The sequence below is a fragment of the Scomber japonicus genome, chromosome 2, assembly GCF_027409825.1.
Source record: "Scomber japonicus isolate fScoJap1 chromosome 2, fScoJap1.pri, whole genome shotgun sequence".
In the NCBI taxonomy this organism is placed as follows: Eukaryota; Metazoa; Chordata; class Actinopteri; order Scombriformes; family Scombridae; genus Scomber; species Scomber japonicus.
This window is the reverse complement of record NC_070579.1, coordinates 6,276,277-6,293,589: the sequence shown is the minus strand read 5'-3', so window position 1 is coordinate 6,293,589 and position 17,313 is coordinate 6,276,277. Positions and strand designations below refer to the sequence as shown.

General features: G+C 38.3%; 2 protein-coding genes across 2 annotated transcripts in view; one reads left to right on the top strand and one right to left on the bottom strand.

Moving 5' to 3' along the window:
- Positions 1-2,355: 2,355 nt before the first annotated feature.
- lgsn (lengsin, lens protein with glutamine synthetase domain) lies at positions 2,356-5,415 on the bottom strand. Its single transcript, XM_053335690.1, has 4 exons — positions 5,383-5,415; positions 4,495-5,155; positions 3,868-4,034; positions 2,356-3,549 (listed from the first exon to the last, which is right to left on the bottom strand). Exons 1-4 carry the CDS (start codon positions 5,404-5,406, stop codon positions 2,356-2,358), a joined length of 2,046 nt encoding a protein of 681 aa, XP_053191665.1. The 5' UTR covers positions 5,407-5,415.
- Positions 5,416-15,937: 10,522 nt separating this feature from the next.
- The window catches only part of ptp4a1 (protein tyrosine phosphatase 4A1), a 4,931-nt gene continuing 3,555 nt past the window's right edge, over positions 15,938-17,313 (top strand). Inside the window, exons 1-2 of the mRNA XM_053335727.1 lie at positions 15,938-16,069; positions 16,347-16,439. Of these exons, the coding sequence (XP_053191702.1) occupies positions 15,965-16,069; positions 16,347-16,439 (198 nt within the window). The 5' untranslated portion in view covers positions 15,938-15,964. The remainder of the gene's footprint in view (positions 16,070-16,346; positions 16,440-17,313) is intronic.

Sequence of the window (17,313 nt, the reverse complement as noted above, 5' to 3'; positions counted from 1 at the left end):
TCTATTACGTACTTTAAAGGATAAGGCTGCTGATTTTCTATATTTTTCTTGTTCTCAATAAATCTCATGTGCAGAGCCTAACCAACAATCAACTAATGTACTGACCAGTATTCTGTGTGTAAACCTGATATATCTCATTCCTCTTTGTTGTAGACCCCCGTTGTTGTCCAAAAACTATTAAAAACACATCAGAAAGGGACAGCGTTGTAATTAGTGACATGTTCCTTCATTATGAAGAGTTTGGTCATGTTAGATTGTTTTGAAAAAGCTCCAAAGATGAATAACATGATTGTGTTTTCAGTTCAAAGTATCTGCATGCACGTGGTTCTATTAACAGTGATTGTGCAGTTTCGTACAACGGCAAGAGGTTGTGATATGTAGCACAGACAACCCTGTACGTGCTCAGTGGTGTCTGCCTTACACAGAACTACTCTCTGGAGACTGAAAACATGATGTTATTAGTCTTTGGAGACATTTCTAAACAAACTAACATGACCAAACTCTTCATAATAAAAACACATGTCACCCAGTGAAGCAGTCTGGCTCATTGATGGGTTTTTAATTGTTTTTGGACAACAGTGGAGGACCACAGGACAGGAATAAGATAAATCAGGCTTATCACAGTGCTTATATAAAGATCAGTTTATTGTTGGTTTGACGCTGCACATGAGATCTGCTGACAATAGAAAATATAGCTTTAACCAAAGTGTCCATATAGTGTTTAATTCATTAGAGAAGAAAACCATTGTGAGGCATCAATCATGTTTGCCAACGCAATGTTATTGTGAAAACAAATAAGTTGTATATAAGTATATGTAAAAATAGAAGAGAAAAAATATGTCTTTATGTTGAATGTGTTATTTTTTAATTCTTAGCCCAACTACTTTTGTAAGATATACCTTTTCTAATAAGCGGTGATTTTCTCTCTGATGTCTCTGTGATGATTTTGATCATCCTGATGTTCATGTATGAAGCATGTCTCTGTAATATAGCAAAATGTTGTTTAATAAAACAAAAGAGAGTACAACCACCTTGACTAAAGGGACATGTAACTTTCAAACCAACTATTTTAGCAGGACTAATGAGGTATCTGTAATGTAGAAATCATAAAAGTTAATGTGACTTATTGACTTTATGGTCAATTTTCAGCTAAACTGCTTTCTACTGAAGTAAAAGTGGCTCCTTTGAACTCTTGAGTCTGCAGATTGTCCAGAGTAACACACATTTATTAGTACAATATGGGGGAAAGTAAGTGTTTTTTCATGAATCCATATTTTCATATGTGACTTTTCACATATTTACAGGACATTAAGTTTAAGTTAAATTTTAATTTAAGTGTCAGTCCACGCAATATGAAAATACATAATCAAATACAATAATCTTGAATTGTGTTCAGCTGTGGAGTTTTTGACCATTTCACATGGTGCTCATAAGCAGATGTTTTACTAGTTGTTGTGGGATTATTAATGCTCAAAATATTTTCTAAGCACTTTAGGGGCTTCACATCTGTGTCCTCAAAGTGCTGACAAAATGTAAATTTGATATGACAATATGTGATATGATAATAAAATGTGATTTTTCCAACAAATACATCTACAGACTTTCACATCTGAAATATATACTGTAAATGTAAGCCTACATACGCAAAACTGTTTAAATATTAAAGGAGCACTATGTAATATTTGACCAGAATTTTATTTAATAATTTAACAAAACTGATAATAGAAAGTGAAGACTGTGGGGACTGTGCTTCCTGGTGATATTCTGCCCCCACTTGTTTGATGCAGGTGGCCAAATTTTACATAATGCACTTTTTAAAGAAGTCTTGTTTCCCACAAGCAGAATTTTACTTGTGTGAATCTGTGACGACATGGAGGGTTTAGCAGGCAAACTTTTAAACTGAGGTTCAATGAATTAAAATGGAAAGACTCTGAAAGAATACAGGAAAGCACTAGCACCACCAAGAGGTTCAAATGGTCATTACACACCATAAAATAAAATGGCTGGATAGATTCTAACTGGACAAATCTACGTCCTTTATTTTTCTTATAGGCTGAATGTACTTATGTTCAGACAAGTGTAGCGACTGTCAGTATTGTTCTTGAAAGTAATTAACAGAAAATCCACACGGCAACAAAAAAATTGCACAACACTGCTTTGCACATGAGGGTCGATTTGTACCTTTATTTTGAAATGACTCTGAAAAATATCTACAGTCTGTATAATGATAGTAATAAGGCATCAACATGATATATAAAATAAAAAGGCTTTTGTATTCAAAAAGGTGTTTTTCGGGCTTTTGTTTGTTTGGCAGGAGGAAGTGGTTTTTCACATTCTATGGAACAAATCAGATTTCTAGATGAAATACTCCAGGCACTTGTTCCTCTCATCGTCCAGTTCTTGGGTTTCAATCTCAAACTTTTTCATAGCGATGAAATACTGAACAAACGGCTCTCCGAGGGTGCTGCGGATTACGTGATCTTCTGCCAACGCCTCCAGAGCGTCGTCAAGCTTCACAGGAATGGCAAATTCCTTCTGCTGAGTGGGGGCTTTGGTCAGACCGCTCTCCACATTCAGATTGCGTCTGATACCGTCCAATCCTGCTGCCACTGTAGCTGCCAGCACAATGTAAGGGTTGGCCATGGCTGAGCCCAGCTTGTTGTCAATGTGAGTCTCCCTCCCGCCGTGGCATTTGATGTTGAAGGAGCTGCTGTTATCGTTGCAGCCGCAGGTGGCATACAGCATCCGTTTAGGGTCTTTGATCGTCTTAGCGATGTGGCTCCGGCAGCCTAAGCCGGGCGACATCAGGCAGCTCAGGGCAGCAGAGTGGGTGAGGAGCCCTGCCAGCCATTTCCTGCCAATATCAGACATCTCACCTGCCTTCTCTCCACTGTGGAACAGACTACGGCGCCCATTGGCATCCCACAGGCTGTGAGCAAGCACCCCAGCGTTGTACAGACCATCGTCGGTGAAGAAGCTGGCGATGTAGCTGTATTTACGCGCCATTTCTTTGATGCCAGTGCGGAAGGTGAAGGCGCTATCTGCAGCAGCAATCCCAAATTCTGGCCTCAGGATGATCTCCATTTGTCCGGGCCCACTGGCGGAGGCAATGCTATCAATATCAGCACCCATGCAGTACATGCTGTCCACCAGCTGCTGGAAGAAGGGGAGGTCGTGGTTGCTCAGCAAGGTGGTGGCGGGGAAGAGCAGGGTTTTTGGTCCAATCCGGTCTGGTGCCCCCAGGACACAGCATTCATAGGTGAAGGAGGAGTGCAGGGAGAACCCCATGCTTTGGAGCTGACCGAGGAGCTGCTTGGCGATGAGGCGAGGTGAAGTGCGAAGGGGGCTTCCTGTCACTGTACAGGGGTCGCAGATGACCCGCGCTGTCTGCTCTGCCCAGGGTAGGACCCTGAAGGTCGACAGATCAGGGATCAGAAGAACATCGCTGCTGAAGTTGGCAGTGCTGGCGTGGTCCACTTCGTTGCTCTTAGGGCTTAAGGTCAGCTCCAAGTAGCTTCTTGGCATCGGTATACCATATACCGCTTTCTCCTGCAGGTGTAACATTTACATAAAAGGAATAGCTTAACATTTTAAAAACACATTCATATTTTGCTAAATGAGAAGACTGTTACCACTGTCTGAGAGTGACATTGATCTTCTCATCTAAGGCTTGGTAAGAAAACAAAGGGAAAAAATGATATTTTCCAAAATTACTATTTCAAACTTTTTGTCCTGCAAAACTCAAATGATCCAATTCTGTCAAACAAGCATACAACAATGGATGGATGGATGGATGGATGGATGGATGGATAGATGGATAGATAGATAGATAGATAGATAGATAGATAGATAGATAGATGTGATTACATGGAAGAAGCGGACAGGCACTGTCTTGGACCTGGACACCCCATGGAGGTCAGTAGCCTCGAAGCGGACGAAGTTGATGTTTTCTCGGGCTATCTGCTGCTTTATCTGCTCCATGGCTGATATGAACCTCTGATTTCCAGAGCTCTCAACACTCTCGTTATCGCTATCTGTGGAAAAAAGTTTGAAAGTTTAAAATATCTGCAAAAACATACCATTGAAAAATCTGATTTCAAAACACTGGTCATCCCATTTTGACAAAAAAGAAATTTCCAGTGGTGTCAAGTCACTCCTTTATTCAAGTTAGATAAAAACCAATCAATACTGAAATTGAATCCCATCTGAGAGCAACAATGAAATTCCCTACAAATATATATTGTTCCAAATTGAAAAGCAATGAAAGTGGTAACCAATGAATTTGTAGAAGTAAAAAAAACAAAAAAACAGTTAAATCTAAGTTAAAACAGGAACTAGGCAGAGACAAATCTGCTGTGCTGGAGTCCTGTGAGTCAGCATCTTTTGACAGGTGGTCCTCCAAGAAGAAAAGTTATCTCTGAGTCAGTTAAACTTTGTAAAAGAAGGAATCTGTTTATTAATATCATGGATAAATTTCACCAAAGCGTCACCAACCTGTATGAGAAGCTCCAGTCTCGCCCCAGGACCCGCTGCTTGCATATGTGTGTGTCCTAACTCCAGGCTGCCTATTTGTGTTGGCATCAGCCCTGAATGAGCTGGATGAATCATTGCTGGAAGGTAGCTGAATAGATGTGCTCTCTCTGGACCTGGGCCCCCTTCTGGAAGCGTCAGAGTTGGGTTTGAAGGTGCTGAACGCCCTGTGTGGGTTTCCATCGTCCTGCCGTCCATCAGGTCGGCCACCACCACCACCACCACCACTGCTGCTCCCATGGAGGTATGTATAAGGACTCCCCGGTTTCCCATCATCTCTTCCCTGGATGTTGAGCAGAGGACTGTCCCTCAAGATGGTCTTCAGCTCCTCCATGGTCTGCCTGGAGACGCCCTTCTCCCTGCTCCATTCCTCGCCAACAGCAGGTTCGTCCATCCTGGGGTCGTCAACTCGCTCTGGAGGCTTGTGAGGCAGGGGGCCGATAGAGATCACAGTTGGGGTGTCTGGAGGTAGGGGGGTGCTGGGGGGTGGATGAACAATGGATGGCCCCTCTCTGCCGCTCCAGTCCACAGGAGGCGCATATCTCCCTGTCACCCTGACTCCTTTCCTGTTTCCCAGGCTCATCCCTGTGCCGTCTATTTGGTCTTTGCTTCTACTCTGGCCCTCCTGGAAAATACACAATATGTATGTCACCAAAATGGTAAGAGATGGTCAAGTGTGCATGAAAAGAAACTATATCTGAAATTATAGAGAATAAAAATAAGGCACAAAGAAAGTCAAATTAAAATACAAGCTGAGTAAAACAATATATTTGGAGCCAACGCTGCTGTATCCACTCACAGTTTTGTGCTGAAACAAAGCTCAAATTGAAAAGTTAGACGTGGAATTGTTACCTTGAAATCTTCAGAGTCATTCATTTCTTTGTTTGAACTCTTTCATGAACTGTGATTAGGAATTTGATAGCCTTCATGTGAAGGCAGAGCCTAACTCGCACATTAATTTTTATACACAATTGGTACAATGGTGACAGATTAGAAAATTCTTTTTGCCCCCAACACCCAGAGGCAACCGGCTGGAAACTGGCATCCACCGGCCGCTGGTAGACACTGAACCACTGCTGCTTTGAGCTCATTGGCTGCCAGCGAGGACCATTCACAGTCGCTTTTGTCTCATTGCAAAGTGAAACTGCATAGCTCAGCAGCCCTGTTTGTGTTTCCAGAAAGATATAGGAGCAAAAGTATTTATTCCAGAGAGATGAAAACGCACAACTACCAGACAATGGCTGCTGTTATTGTTGGTCTCTGCATTAAAGAGCTGCCATTTGGGTGAAATCGCTCTCAAATCTGCAAAATGTTTCTTAAAGAAGAAGAAATAAAAATATTTGAAGGCAGAATTTTGTTTTTTCTGCATTCATTTCAGTTCTTGCTTCAGTATTTCTATAATTGTACAAATAAGACAGTACCTTCTTAGAAAAGTCACATGATAACAGGATTTGTGTGGTTGACAAAAACAATCCAAGGATCAATTTCACTTTTTAAGCCAACAGGGATACAATGTCCTTAAAATGCTCAGTGAAAACAAACATTTCAACATCTTCACACTTATAAAAAATCTTCCTCTGTTAATGAAGGTCAAGAATTAACTTTTAAAATCAGGTTTATGTGTTGAAATGAATGGCTTTATTATTAGTTAATTAATCATTAATCAATGCTTTATTGAAGCATAATGAACATTAAATAAGTTATATTTTAGGTTTGTTGTTATTTGGATTAACCTCCTCCAATTTGTTTTACATAACTTTGTCTGTTCATCCAACTTGATGGGTCATTAGAAAGAAACACGTGTTATTCAATGGTGTAAAAGTATGGGTTTCTCTTACAGTTGGCCTTATAACAGGCTGTCCATCAACATTAAGGTTCAGTTCAGTTGCTTTTATTATCCCCTAAGGGAAACTTGACTTGCAGACAGATTAAATAAAATAGACAACTATCAAAAAAACAGTTCCAGTTCTTGAAGTGTCTGCCTAATCATTTAAAGGACTTGAGAGAAAGACAAATCAGGTTGTGCTGGAGGAGGATAAAAACCAGACAGAGGGATTCATAACACTTCATTTTATAGGTCGGAGCTGTCTGAAAATCTTCTACCTAACATCTTAAAACTTGTTCTGGAAATAACTAATAATTTGGTTCAAATTAAAGAAGCTTAAGCCCATTTAAAATCAACTAATTAATGAACTTATTATTGATTTGATAAGTTGATTTGTGTGCTTGTTTGCATACGCAGCTTACCTCTAGGTTATGTATCTAACATATGTAATAATTTTGATTTAATTCAAACGGCCTCTATTTACCTAAAATTAGTAACACATTACACGGTTCTTTGCAGGAAACGTCTCAGAAGGGTTTTAAAAATATAAGACCTGTAAATAAATAAATAATAAAAATCTGTTACCACTTCACTGATGAATGATTTATTAAATATTAATTAAGCCGTTACAACTTATAAACACTTTAAGTTTGCATTATTAAAAAGACCTACCAACATAATTGGGGTTTTCAAATTGCTTAAATGCTTTTATACATACTGTTCTATTTAGCAATGGTTACTACTTCTGCATCTGTTGCTACTGATAATAGTGTTGATATACCTCTAGTTCTACTACTACATTTATACTACAACTATTACTACGATTATACCTCTTCTACTACTACATTTAGGCTATATTACAACTATTACTACAATTACTACTGCAGTCTACTAGTTCTGCTACTTTACTCTTTTTATTTTCTCCAGTTGTTCTGCTGCTGATAATTTTTAAAACTCTGACTTCAGCATAGATGAATCAGAATCAGACTCGAACGACTAGAAAATTAAGGACCAAATTACCTGATTTATTGAACTTAATTAGGACTCAGTCATCTCAGAAATCAGATTGATATCTTCTCAGTATATGAACTGGTTAATAATGTAAACCTAAATCTAAACAGAGGCTACAAATGGCATTAAAGACATAACAAAAGATGACAGAACTTTAACCCTCATAAATGCACATGTGGTTTTTATCTGTGAGTTTTAGTTTTATTTGCTAGTGAAGTCTACCACTACCCTTCTTCCAATAATCTGATAAACATGGAGGTGGATTTAGTGCTGAAAGTACGGTTGTTCTGATCATATATGCTTTGAGATGATTTAAACTTATCTACTGTCAAATATGTTCCCATCCTTTTTCTACCAAGGTTTCTCTTTATCATCTATAGGTGTAGTGAGCCAGTGTGTGCAGTAATACAGATCAATACGCATCAATGCTTGATGAAAGCATTTTGGATTTTGGATGAACTTGGATTTATCAGGTATTTAATTTGCTGTAATATCCAAAGCAAACATTTATTCTTATGTGGTTTATATATATTATTTATATATTTGTATTTGATTGAATCTATTACTTATGTATTTTATTATTTTGTGTGTATTTGGTTTTATGTATTTGTTGATTATTTGTGTTTATTTATCTTAATTTATATTATTATTTTCATTGTTTTAACTGTTTCTGAATCATTATTTTACCATGATATAAAAATATATATAACACTATAAAACCACATATAGAAGAGTTTATCCATTTGGTCTCCGCCCATTGACAGAACCATTTAAAAATGGCATCTGAACAACTTAACAGCATTGTGTCTTTCCCAAAGCAGTGTCCCCTTTACTCAGGGTGCATGCATGCCTAGATACCACTAGGGGGTAAATAAGATTGCTTCCTTTTTGGGGGCGAACTGTCCCTTTAAACTGTGAACAATGCAACTCCTTTCTCATAATTTCTTTATTTCCAATGTGATTAGCTAACGTGGACGCAGTGACTGATAGACGAATAATCTCTATAGGTGTAATAACAGCTGGTTTGGTTCATATTTTGGTCATATCTGTATGATTTGAGGTGTTTTCTAGCGGTTTCTCTCCACGTGTTTCCCAGGAGGAGAAGCAGCAGCAGCAGCAGTCACCACCTGACCTGTGCAGCAGCAGCAGCAGCATGGAGGCAGGGAGAAGTCTGGACACAACACCTCACATTTTCAGGGTGGGGTTTCAAGAGCTGCGTCAAGTTACACTCAATTTCATGTAGAAAACGCCGGAAGTTAATCAACTTTCCCTTCAAAATAACGCTTGAATGTGCGTCATCCACTGCAACAAAGAAATCGGTGAGGAATAAAGAAAATAAAAATATATGAAAATACATAGAACTACATATAAAAGACAGATACATGTAAATATATGTTATAGTATTGCTGAGAGGAAATACGTTTGACTGTTTCTGCTCTCAGTATTTCTATTTTTCTATTTTTGTATGTTTTATTGGCTTTCTTCAACATATAAAACAGCCACACAATAGAAACATACAACATACAAAAAGAAAAATGATCAAGAAAACAGGAAGTTACACAAAGTAAAAGTCTACTCCATTGAGATGGGAAATAGATACAAGACAATAAGTGTTATTTATTTCATAAAGTTAAAGGTGGGAGGGTTGGACGCTTAGCCCTAGTGTAATCTAGAAAAGGTTGCAAAATTCTCACAAATGTATCCGAGCCACATATCGTGAATCTTGGTTTCTAAAATTATAAATACTGCATCACCTCCTGTATCCACTGAGTCCAGCTGTGAGGATGAGGACATTTTCCATTGGATAAGGATCAATCTTTGCTCTCAGTGTTTCTTAGTTAAGTTCTGTACTCTGTGCTCAACATGCTGCTGATATGAGAACACTTTGCGTTCATATGTATCTCTGTGGTTTTAGACAATTCACCTGTAACCTAAAAAAACAGGTTGGACAGAAAGTGTGTGCAGTTCAAGGTAAGAACGAAACAGACTGATGATAGAAGGATTAACACTCTGGAGATACCGGTTTAAAAAGAGCGTTTTACCTTTAACACAGCAATATGTTATGTACCATAATGGCCTCAAAATGGGATGATGTTTTTAAAATCTGTCAAAAATGAGGGAGGAATACATGTTTGCGTGTTTATTTAACAGCTATAAAAGTCTTCTTCTTGTTGTCTCTCTTTTTCAAAGCAACCCGTAGCAATAGTGATTTTCCCTCTAAACTTCTCACATGGTTTCATTTCAATAAATGTTCAAATGATCCAACATTTCAGCAAAAATCAAAGATTAGAGAAAAAGTCCAAAAACTGAAAACACATTTGTGTATCAGAACTTTGTTTTTTCTTCTTTCTTCTCGCATTAATCATCTCAGCAGCCCTCACATTTATCTGCTGACCCTTTGGAGGGGCCCCACCCCAAGGTTGGGAACCACTGGACTAAACTAGCTAACTGTATATAAAGTAGTATAAACTAGCTAACTGTGTATAAAGTAGTGTAAATTAGCTAACTGTATATAAAGTAGTATAAACTAGCTAACTGTATATAAAGTAGTGTGAACTAGCTAACTGTATATAAAGTAGTATAAACTAGCTAACTGTATATAAAGTAATGTAAACTAGCTAACTGTATATAAAGTAGTGTAAACTAGCTAACTGTATATAAAGTAGTGTAAACTAGCTAACTGTATATAAAGTAGTGTAAACTAGCTAACTGTATATAAAGTAGTGTGAACTAGCTAACTGTATATAAAGTAGTATAAACTAGCTAACTGTATATAAAGTAGTGTAAACTAGCTAACTGTATATAAAGTAGTGTAAACTAGCTACCTGTATATAAAGTAGTATAAACTAGCTATCTGTATATAAAGTAGTATAAACTAGCTAACTGTATATAAAGTAGTGTAAACTAGCTAACTGTATATAAAGTAGTATAAACTAGCTAACCGTATATAAAGTAGTATAAACTAGCTAACTGTATATAAAGTAGTATAAACTAGCTAACTGTATATAAAGTAGTATAAACTAGCTCCACCTCCAGCAGCTACAAAAGTAACATGCTGCTCTAACACTGATGCTTCACTATTAATAATCTAATGATGTCATATATAATAATATATCACTTTTACTGTAATACTGCATACTACATCACTCATAATACTGCAGTACTTTTACTGTAATACTGCATACTACATCACTCATAATACTGCAGTACTTTTACTGTAATGCTTTACATCAAGATAATAATATTGATGTACTTTTACTGCAATACTTTAACTACACCAAGATGATAGCACAAATATATTTTTACGAAAGTGGGATTTTTCATGCATGATTTTGACTTGTAATGGAGGGTTTTTTGTACATTGCAGTATTAGTAGTTTTGCTGCAGTGTTAGGATTTAAGCACGTCTTATAGAATAGACAGATACGTGTGTTTTACTTTGAAAGTCTTGACAGGATGCGGCGCCTCTTCGTGCCGACAGTTCGGGAGACTTCGGCTCCGCTCGGAGAAACAGCACCGGACTGTATGGTGGAGAACCGATTCATATCTTTACCTTTTTCTAGGGACCGGCTGTATGATTAAGCTACAATCTTCAATGAGTAAGCATATCCCAGTAAGTGACATATTATTGTTAATGTCGTCTGCTGCCATTTTGTGTCTGTTTCTTGTTGTCTCTTCCTCCTTCTTCAGCTTGTGTGTTGTAGTTTTAAATCGTTACCAGCTGGCCTTTTTTCTTCTTCTGTGGAAATCACGGCCTGCTCTGCACAAACCCGGCTTCATATCACCATGACTCTTCCTTTTTAACATGTCATTTAACTCTTTAACTACTGAACTAGCCGACTTTAGGTGTATTTCTCCTTTGTTTTCATGCATTTAAAGCGTATTGTCGGGTTTGGGTGAAGCGCTTGTCACGGTGAGGAAGCTTTGGCTGACGGCTGCGCAGCTCGGGAACTTCCTCTCGGATTAAAATCGCCCTTTTTAAAAATACAAAACAAGCAAATTAAGAAATGACATTGGGTGTGTGTTTTGCGACATGAACTAGCAGTCTGTTGCATGTAAAGAGGCGTCGTGTTTTGTCACAGGAAAGCAATGTGCAACCTATTTAGTAAGTCACATCCTCACAAGCTGCTCCTAACGCTGCCTATAGGCCTCTAATGCTGCTATATGATGGCGCCCAGTCTGCTCACACAAAGGACACTTTACAGCCTTGTAATGCAATGCAACAACATGTCTTCTGTTTATAAAGACTATTTATACATTTTTATATATCAAGCTTCTTTTTTTCGTCCACCTCCCTCCTTTCCTTACATCACCTCCCTCTTTAAGCCATTTAATTGCTTGCTTTTAAAGAGCTTTTCAATATTTTTGTGCTTTTTTTTTTCTCAGCACAGCCGGATTAACAAAGCATACTTTAACAGCTTAGTTTTTTTTTAGTATGTGGAGCATAAAGCTGGTGAGAAACACCCCCCCCCCTTCCTCTACTAAGTGAGCCTTCAGGTATTATTACACTCTTTAATACACAGTTTAAAAAAAAGCAGTGAAACCATTTATGAGTCAGATTTATTGTGATGATGATGATGATGATGAAGATGGTGATGGTGGTGATGATAATAACAGGGTGGATATGTTAAAGCCCCTCAGCTTGAAGGCCTCATGTTGAGCTTCAACAGATATATGACCGAGCTGTCATAAAAATAAAAAAAAGACACATCCTTCCTATTGTACACTGGCAGCCATTTGTAAGGAAATTACACAGTGCTGCAGTGCAAGTTCATGTAACACACGGCAAGGTAGAGTTCATTTTCCCTTTTTTTTTCTCTTTTTTTTCTCTTCCTTTCTTGTTGCCTTCCTGTGAATCATCATGTCGTCATCTCGACAAAAAAACACCCCACGTCTTTACATGCTCAGCTTGGTGATTGCACATCACAGCTTGGCTCAAACTGTGAAGAAGATAGATCAGCATCATATCAGATAAGAGCTGCATTGATTAATTAATTAATCAATTAGTCAAACGACAACTGTTTTTGATCATCAAATAATAGTTTCCAGTCGCTTTTCAATGATCAGCCACATTAATAATTCTCAGGTTGCAGCCAAACAATGAACTAATGATTTCACTATTAATTACTCAGCTGACTATGTTCTCGATTCATCATTTTGTCTGTAAAACGTTGTGTGCTTTGATGAAGGTCTGAAAACTCATAATAAACTAAAACTCAGCGTAGATCTCTAAGTGTGAGGAAGTGTCTTCTATCAGTTTGTCCAGAAAATATGGGGGGAAATTCCATTTATTGTTTCCTAGTGTCTTTAAATGTCTCGGTGTTGTCCAACCAACAGTGAAAACCCCCCAAATGTTCGCTTTACTGTCATGTGTGACAAAGAAAAGCATTAAATCACCACATGTGAGAAGTTGAAACTAGTTATTTTGGGGCTTTTTGCTTATCACGATAGATTCCTGTTATTTTTCAATCAGTCGACTAATCATTGCTGCTCTGGTTCTAGCTCTTCACATTTGAAGTATTACTGCTTTTGTGTGTAATACATGGCAGTAAACTGAATATGTGGCTGTGTGTTTTTCGGCATTTCTTTGAGCCATGGTGGAAATAATCAAAGTGCTTCCACAAATTTCCTGCCAACTCAAAATAATTGTCTAATTAATTGATGATTCAAATAACATGAGACACCAGATACACAAACTAACACATGACAATAACTTGATTTCATGTCCTTTGTCTGGGGAAGAAAAGTTGGTGTTGTTCTTTAAGGCCTAATTTCAATGTATTTGTGTATTTTTATGTCTGGTATAAATGGACAGTGGCTGGTTTTGAAAGTTTTATCTTCTTTGTATCGTAACACCCAACTTGTGAAATGGCTGTTCTGCTTTTTGGTCGACATTTTGGTGTAAAAAAAAAAAAAGCAGATCTGGAAATGATCCACTGAGGTTTGGTTATGAAATGAGAGACGCAAGTATCAAAGCCAATATTGGGCTGTAAAAGATCTCCTGATGGAGAGTTTGGGGTGTGTGTGTGATACACATTACTGAAAAGTCAACTACAGAGAAGATTAGAAGTTGAATATGAGCAGTTTAAAATGGGGACAGAAACTAAAGTGAAGTGAAATGATGGTTGTGGTTATTGTTGAATCTGCTGTTGTGTTTTCAGTTATAATCCTTTGTTCAGTAAAATGTCCAACATGCCGGATTAACAGTCTAATGTCTTTTCATATATAATCCTTTACAAAGAATAAATCCTCCTAATGAGTAAATGTGCCGTATTTTTTAATAACTCGACCTTAACGTCAGTCAATTAAAACCCAATATTTAGCATTAGTGTCTATGAAGCAGGATCTGGTTTTAGTGAGGTAACTTAAGGTCTAACTCTCAGGTTTTAGTTAACCTCCCCTGCCCAATCGGGTCACTGGAAAGAAGAAAAGAGAGAGTAATTATTCCTACATTGAATTTATTTCAGTCAATAAACTCAACTACACTCTACACATGTATAAAGTAGGGATGTTTTGTTATGGTCAACTAACCCGTGGGTATAACTGACGAATAACCAAATGTTTGGTGCATGCCGACATTCATTAGGGTTACATAGGTAATGTGTCCAAAGTTAACTTTCAATATTCATAACAAACAAGCTTTAACTGTGCAAACTTGTATTTATTTAAATGATAATCAGCCTTCATTTCTTTACAGAAACACATTCATTAAAAGAGCAAATCTTACAGGTTTACAGCACTAAAAATATAACAGCATGGATTATTTTTCTACCCGTCATAAACTTTAGTTTTCTCTCTGAGACTTTCGTCAAACTTTCGAGGAGCCGTTATAAACGTTGACGTACTAGTTTGGTGATTAGCGTCAGGTCCGTCTCCCTTAGTAACAGTCACAGCAGACAGCAGCTTTTTGTCCGATAGCTCAACTCTGCTCCACATATTTCACAACATTATCCTTTACTTTCTTTCACCAAAAAATAAAATGGCCTATTTTCTGAAAAATTACAGGAAGTCCTCTCCCATTAGCACAAGCTTCACAGCAGAGTGTTCAGGTCCAGTCGAAACCATTCAGCGCTGCATTTATCCAGCATCAGCCGCACGATAGAAACCTCACCAGCCATTCTCCAGAACATTACCTGCTGTATTCACACATGGTCTCAATCAAACATTACATGGACTTTGTTTCAGGAAGCGTAAAGTCTGTTTCATGTCTGGTTCAACCAATTCTGACATTTGGCTTCACACACACAGCTCCTCTGGGTAATGTCTGTAAACTTTTAGGGTTGCAGTTCGGACTGGGTATCGTCTCAAAAATTACAATATCTGAACCAATCCAAGTACAACTGAGTACTTCATTAGAAACCCATCACACATGTAGAGCTCTGTGTTTTATCCAGTGTAACAGGTGTTGTAGTGTAGACTCACTTTAGAGTGTTTAGGAGGCATCTTGGTTGCTGAACTTCTAAGTGCGCTAACTCAAATTCACCACGACTTCAGTGGACCAATCACATGTTGCATTAAACCCAAGAACACTTGTGTTGATTGGCTGTGATCAAGTCCATACAAATAGTCATATTTTCTAGATCTGGGTGCAAAAAGATATCGTTTGACGGGAGACGTTTCGAGAATGTTTGGTATCGATTAACTTCGGTCGATAAAGGTATCGAGTACTGATACCCAACCCTTGTTGCAGTGCTTGTGTGAAAGGCTCTACAGAGAACTGAAGAAACTAAAAAATATTCACATTCAAGGAACTAGACAATTGTATTATTATTGGTTTTGCAGCTGAAATCACCAGCAGCAGTTTTTTCAGGGTAAAACGTGCTTTTTAAAGCAAGAATCTCAAACTAAAGAGCACGAAATCTCAACAGAAGCTCTCTGTGTCCTCGAGTTTCTGTTTTTTTTAAAAGCCTCTTCTTCTTCTTCTTCTTTCTTCTCTCTTCTTTCTCTTCTTCATGTCTCCCTCTGTGTCCTGCAGCAGTTCTGTGGTGTTCTGGGTCACACATTTATGGAGTTTCTGAAGGGCAGTGGGGACTACTGCCAGGCTCAGCACGTTGCCGCCTATGCAGACGAGTGAACAGCCAAACTCGCCATCGATCCGACGCACTTGAGCCACAGAGGAGGGACCCTGAAAGTTGGCAGGACCGGGACGCCTCCCAGAACCAGCGACAACTCGGCCTGGATGGGGTAACTCCACCCGCTGCACACTGCCCTCGTCGGCTTCCGCCTGGCCCGAATCAAGGTGGAACCAGCCTTGTTTTTTTTTCTTCCTTTTCTTTTGTTTTATTCAAAGGAGAGGGTTCTGAGTTATTGTTTTTTTTGTTCCTGCTTGTCCACCCCCCTTTTTTTGGTCGCCAACTTTCCCAAATTTCCTGTCGCAGCCTTCGTATTTTTTTTTTTAGTCTTGCCAACCTCGGCAGAAAGAGCGAAGGATTTCTGTTTCTGGGCGTCTGGAAGCTCATCGGACTTTTTAGTTTGACATTCCCTCCGGGTTTAACTACGTGTTTACATTAGTGTTTTTTTTTCTTTATTAACTCTGTGGAAGACATTTGGAGTTGTTTTTTTTTCTCGTTAAGTTTTCATTTTTTTTAACGTTGTCACAATGGCTCGTATGAACAGACCGGCCCCCGTGGAGATCACCTACAAAAACATGAGGTTCCTCATCACCCACAATCCCACCAACGCCACCCTGAACAAGTTCATTGAGGTGAGCGTCGTTTGGTCGCTTGGTTAAAAAATGTTCTTAATTTAGTCAGATTTCATTTAAAGTAGCTGGTTTAAGGATAAAGATATAGTTTCTTCAGTATTTTGAATAATAAGGAGATAATTAAACGTAGGAGAGCGTCTCAAAACACATTTTAACTAAAGATAAAATTATATTGAGGCAAAGTTTGAGGTGAACGACAGAAACTAAGTTAGAAGAAACATGTTGAAGGATTAAAGCTGATTGGGTTTTTTTGTTCTAATAAATGCTGCAATTTCAGGAGCTGAAGAAATACGGAGTCACCACCGTCGTGAGAGTTTGTGAGGCCACCTACGACGCCACCCTGGTGGTGAAAGAGGGAATCCAAGTTCTGGTGAGTTCAGACTGGTGATTCGATTTATTAAACCAAAGCTAATAATGTTGGTTTTGGGATGTTTTATTGGCACTTTTATCTCCTGCTCGGTGTGGTATTATGAACAAAAGTGCGATTCAGAGTCCACAACTTTACCTTTTTTCCTCTCTTGACTTTATCTTTTAGATCTATTGAAATTTAAATGGTTTAAAATCAATGTTCACTTTTTTAATATTTAGAGCGTTTAGTATCAAATCAGAACAGCTGATCTCATTGTGTGTCTCATCGCTTGATGCAATACTTTAACGCGTTGCAGTTTGCCCCAAAAGAGTTCATGTGTCTTTGTTTAGAGATGGAAAAGATAAGATGAGATAAGATAGTCCCTTTATTACACATTCCTTTTACCTCAGAAGTTTGGAAATCGGAGCCGGGAATGACGTCGCACCCGAGTGTGAGTCATTCCAGTTCAATAAGTCAGAAACTAGTTCTAGCCAGATAAGACATCGATGGTGATAAAAACACATTTGCCAACAACAACAACAACGCATCCACAGATAGAAGTCGGACGGTGCTGTGTGTATGACTGATTTAATGAGACACAAAGAAGACAGAAAGGCTCATAAACAGGATGAAACTACAAACTGTCACACTGTTGATGCTTGGAGCAGCCAAGTTGGATTTCTAGGTTGTTCTGGTGAGGTTCGTCCAACTTTCCACCACCTGGGAACTCAGAAATTCCAACTTGTGATTACAACTAATAGCAGCTTTATTGACATTATATTGAGGGTCAGACAACAATCTAACACAATTTAGACAGCACTCCCTGAGCCAAAAGAACATTTAAGACAATTAAAACCAATTTAAAACATAAATAAAACATTGATAATCTTATAAG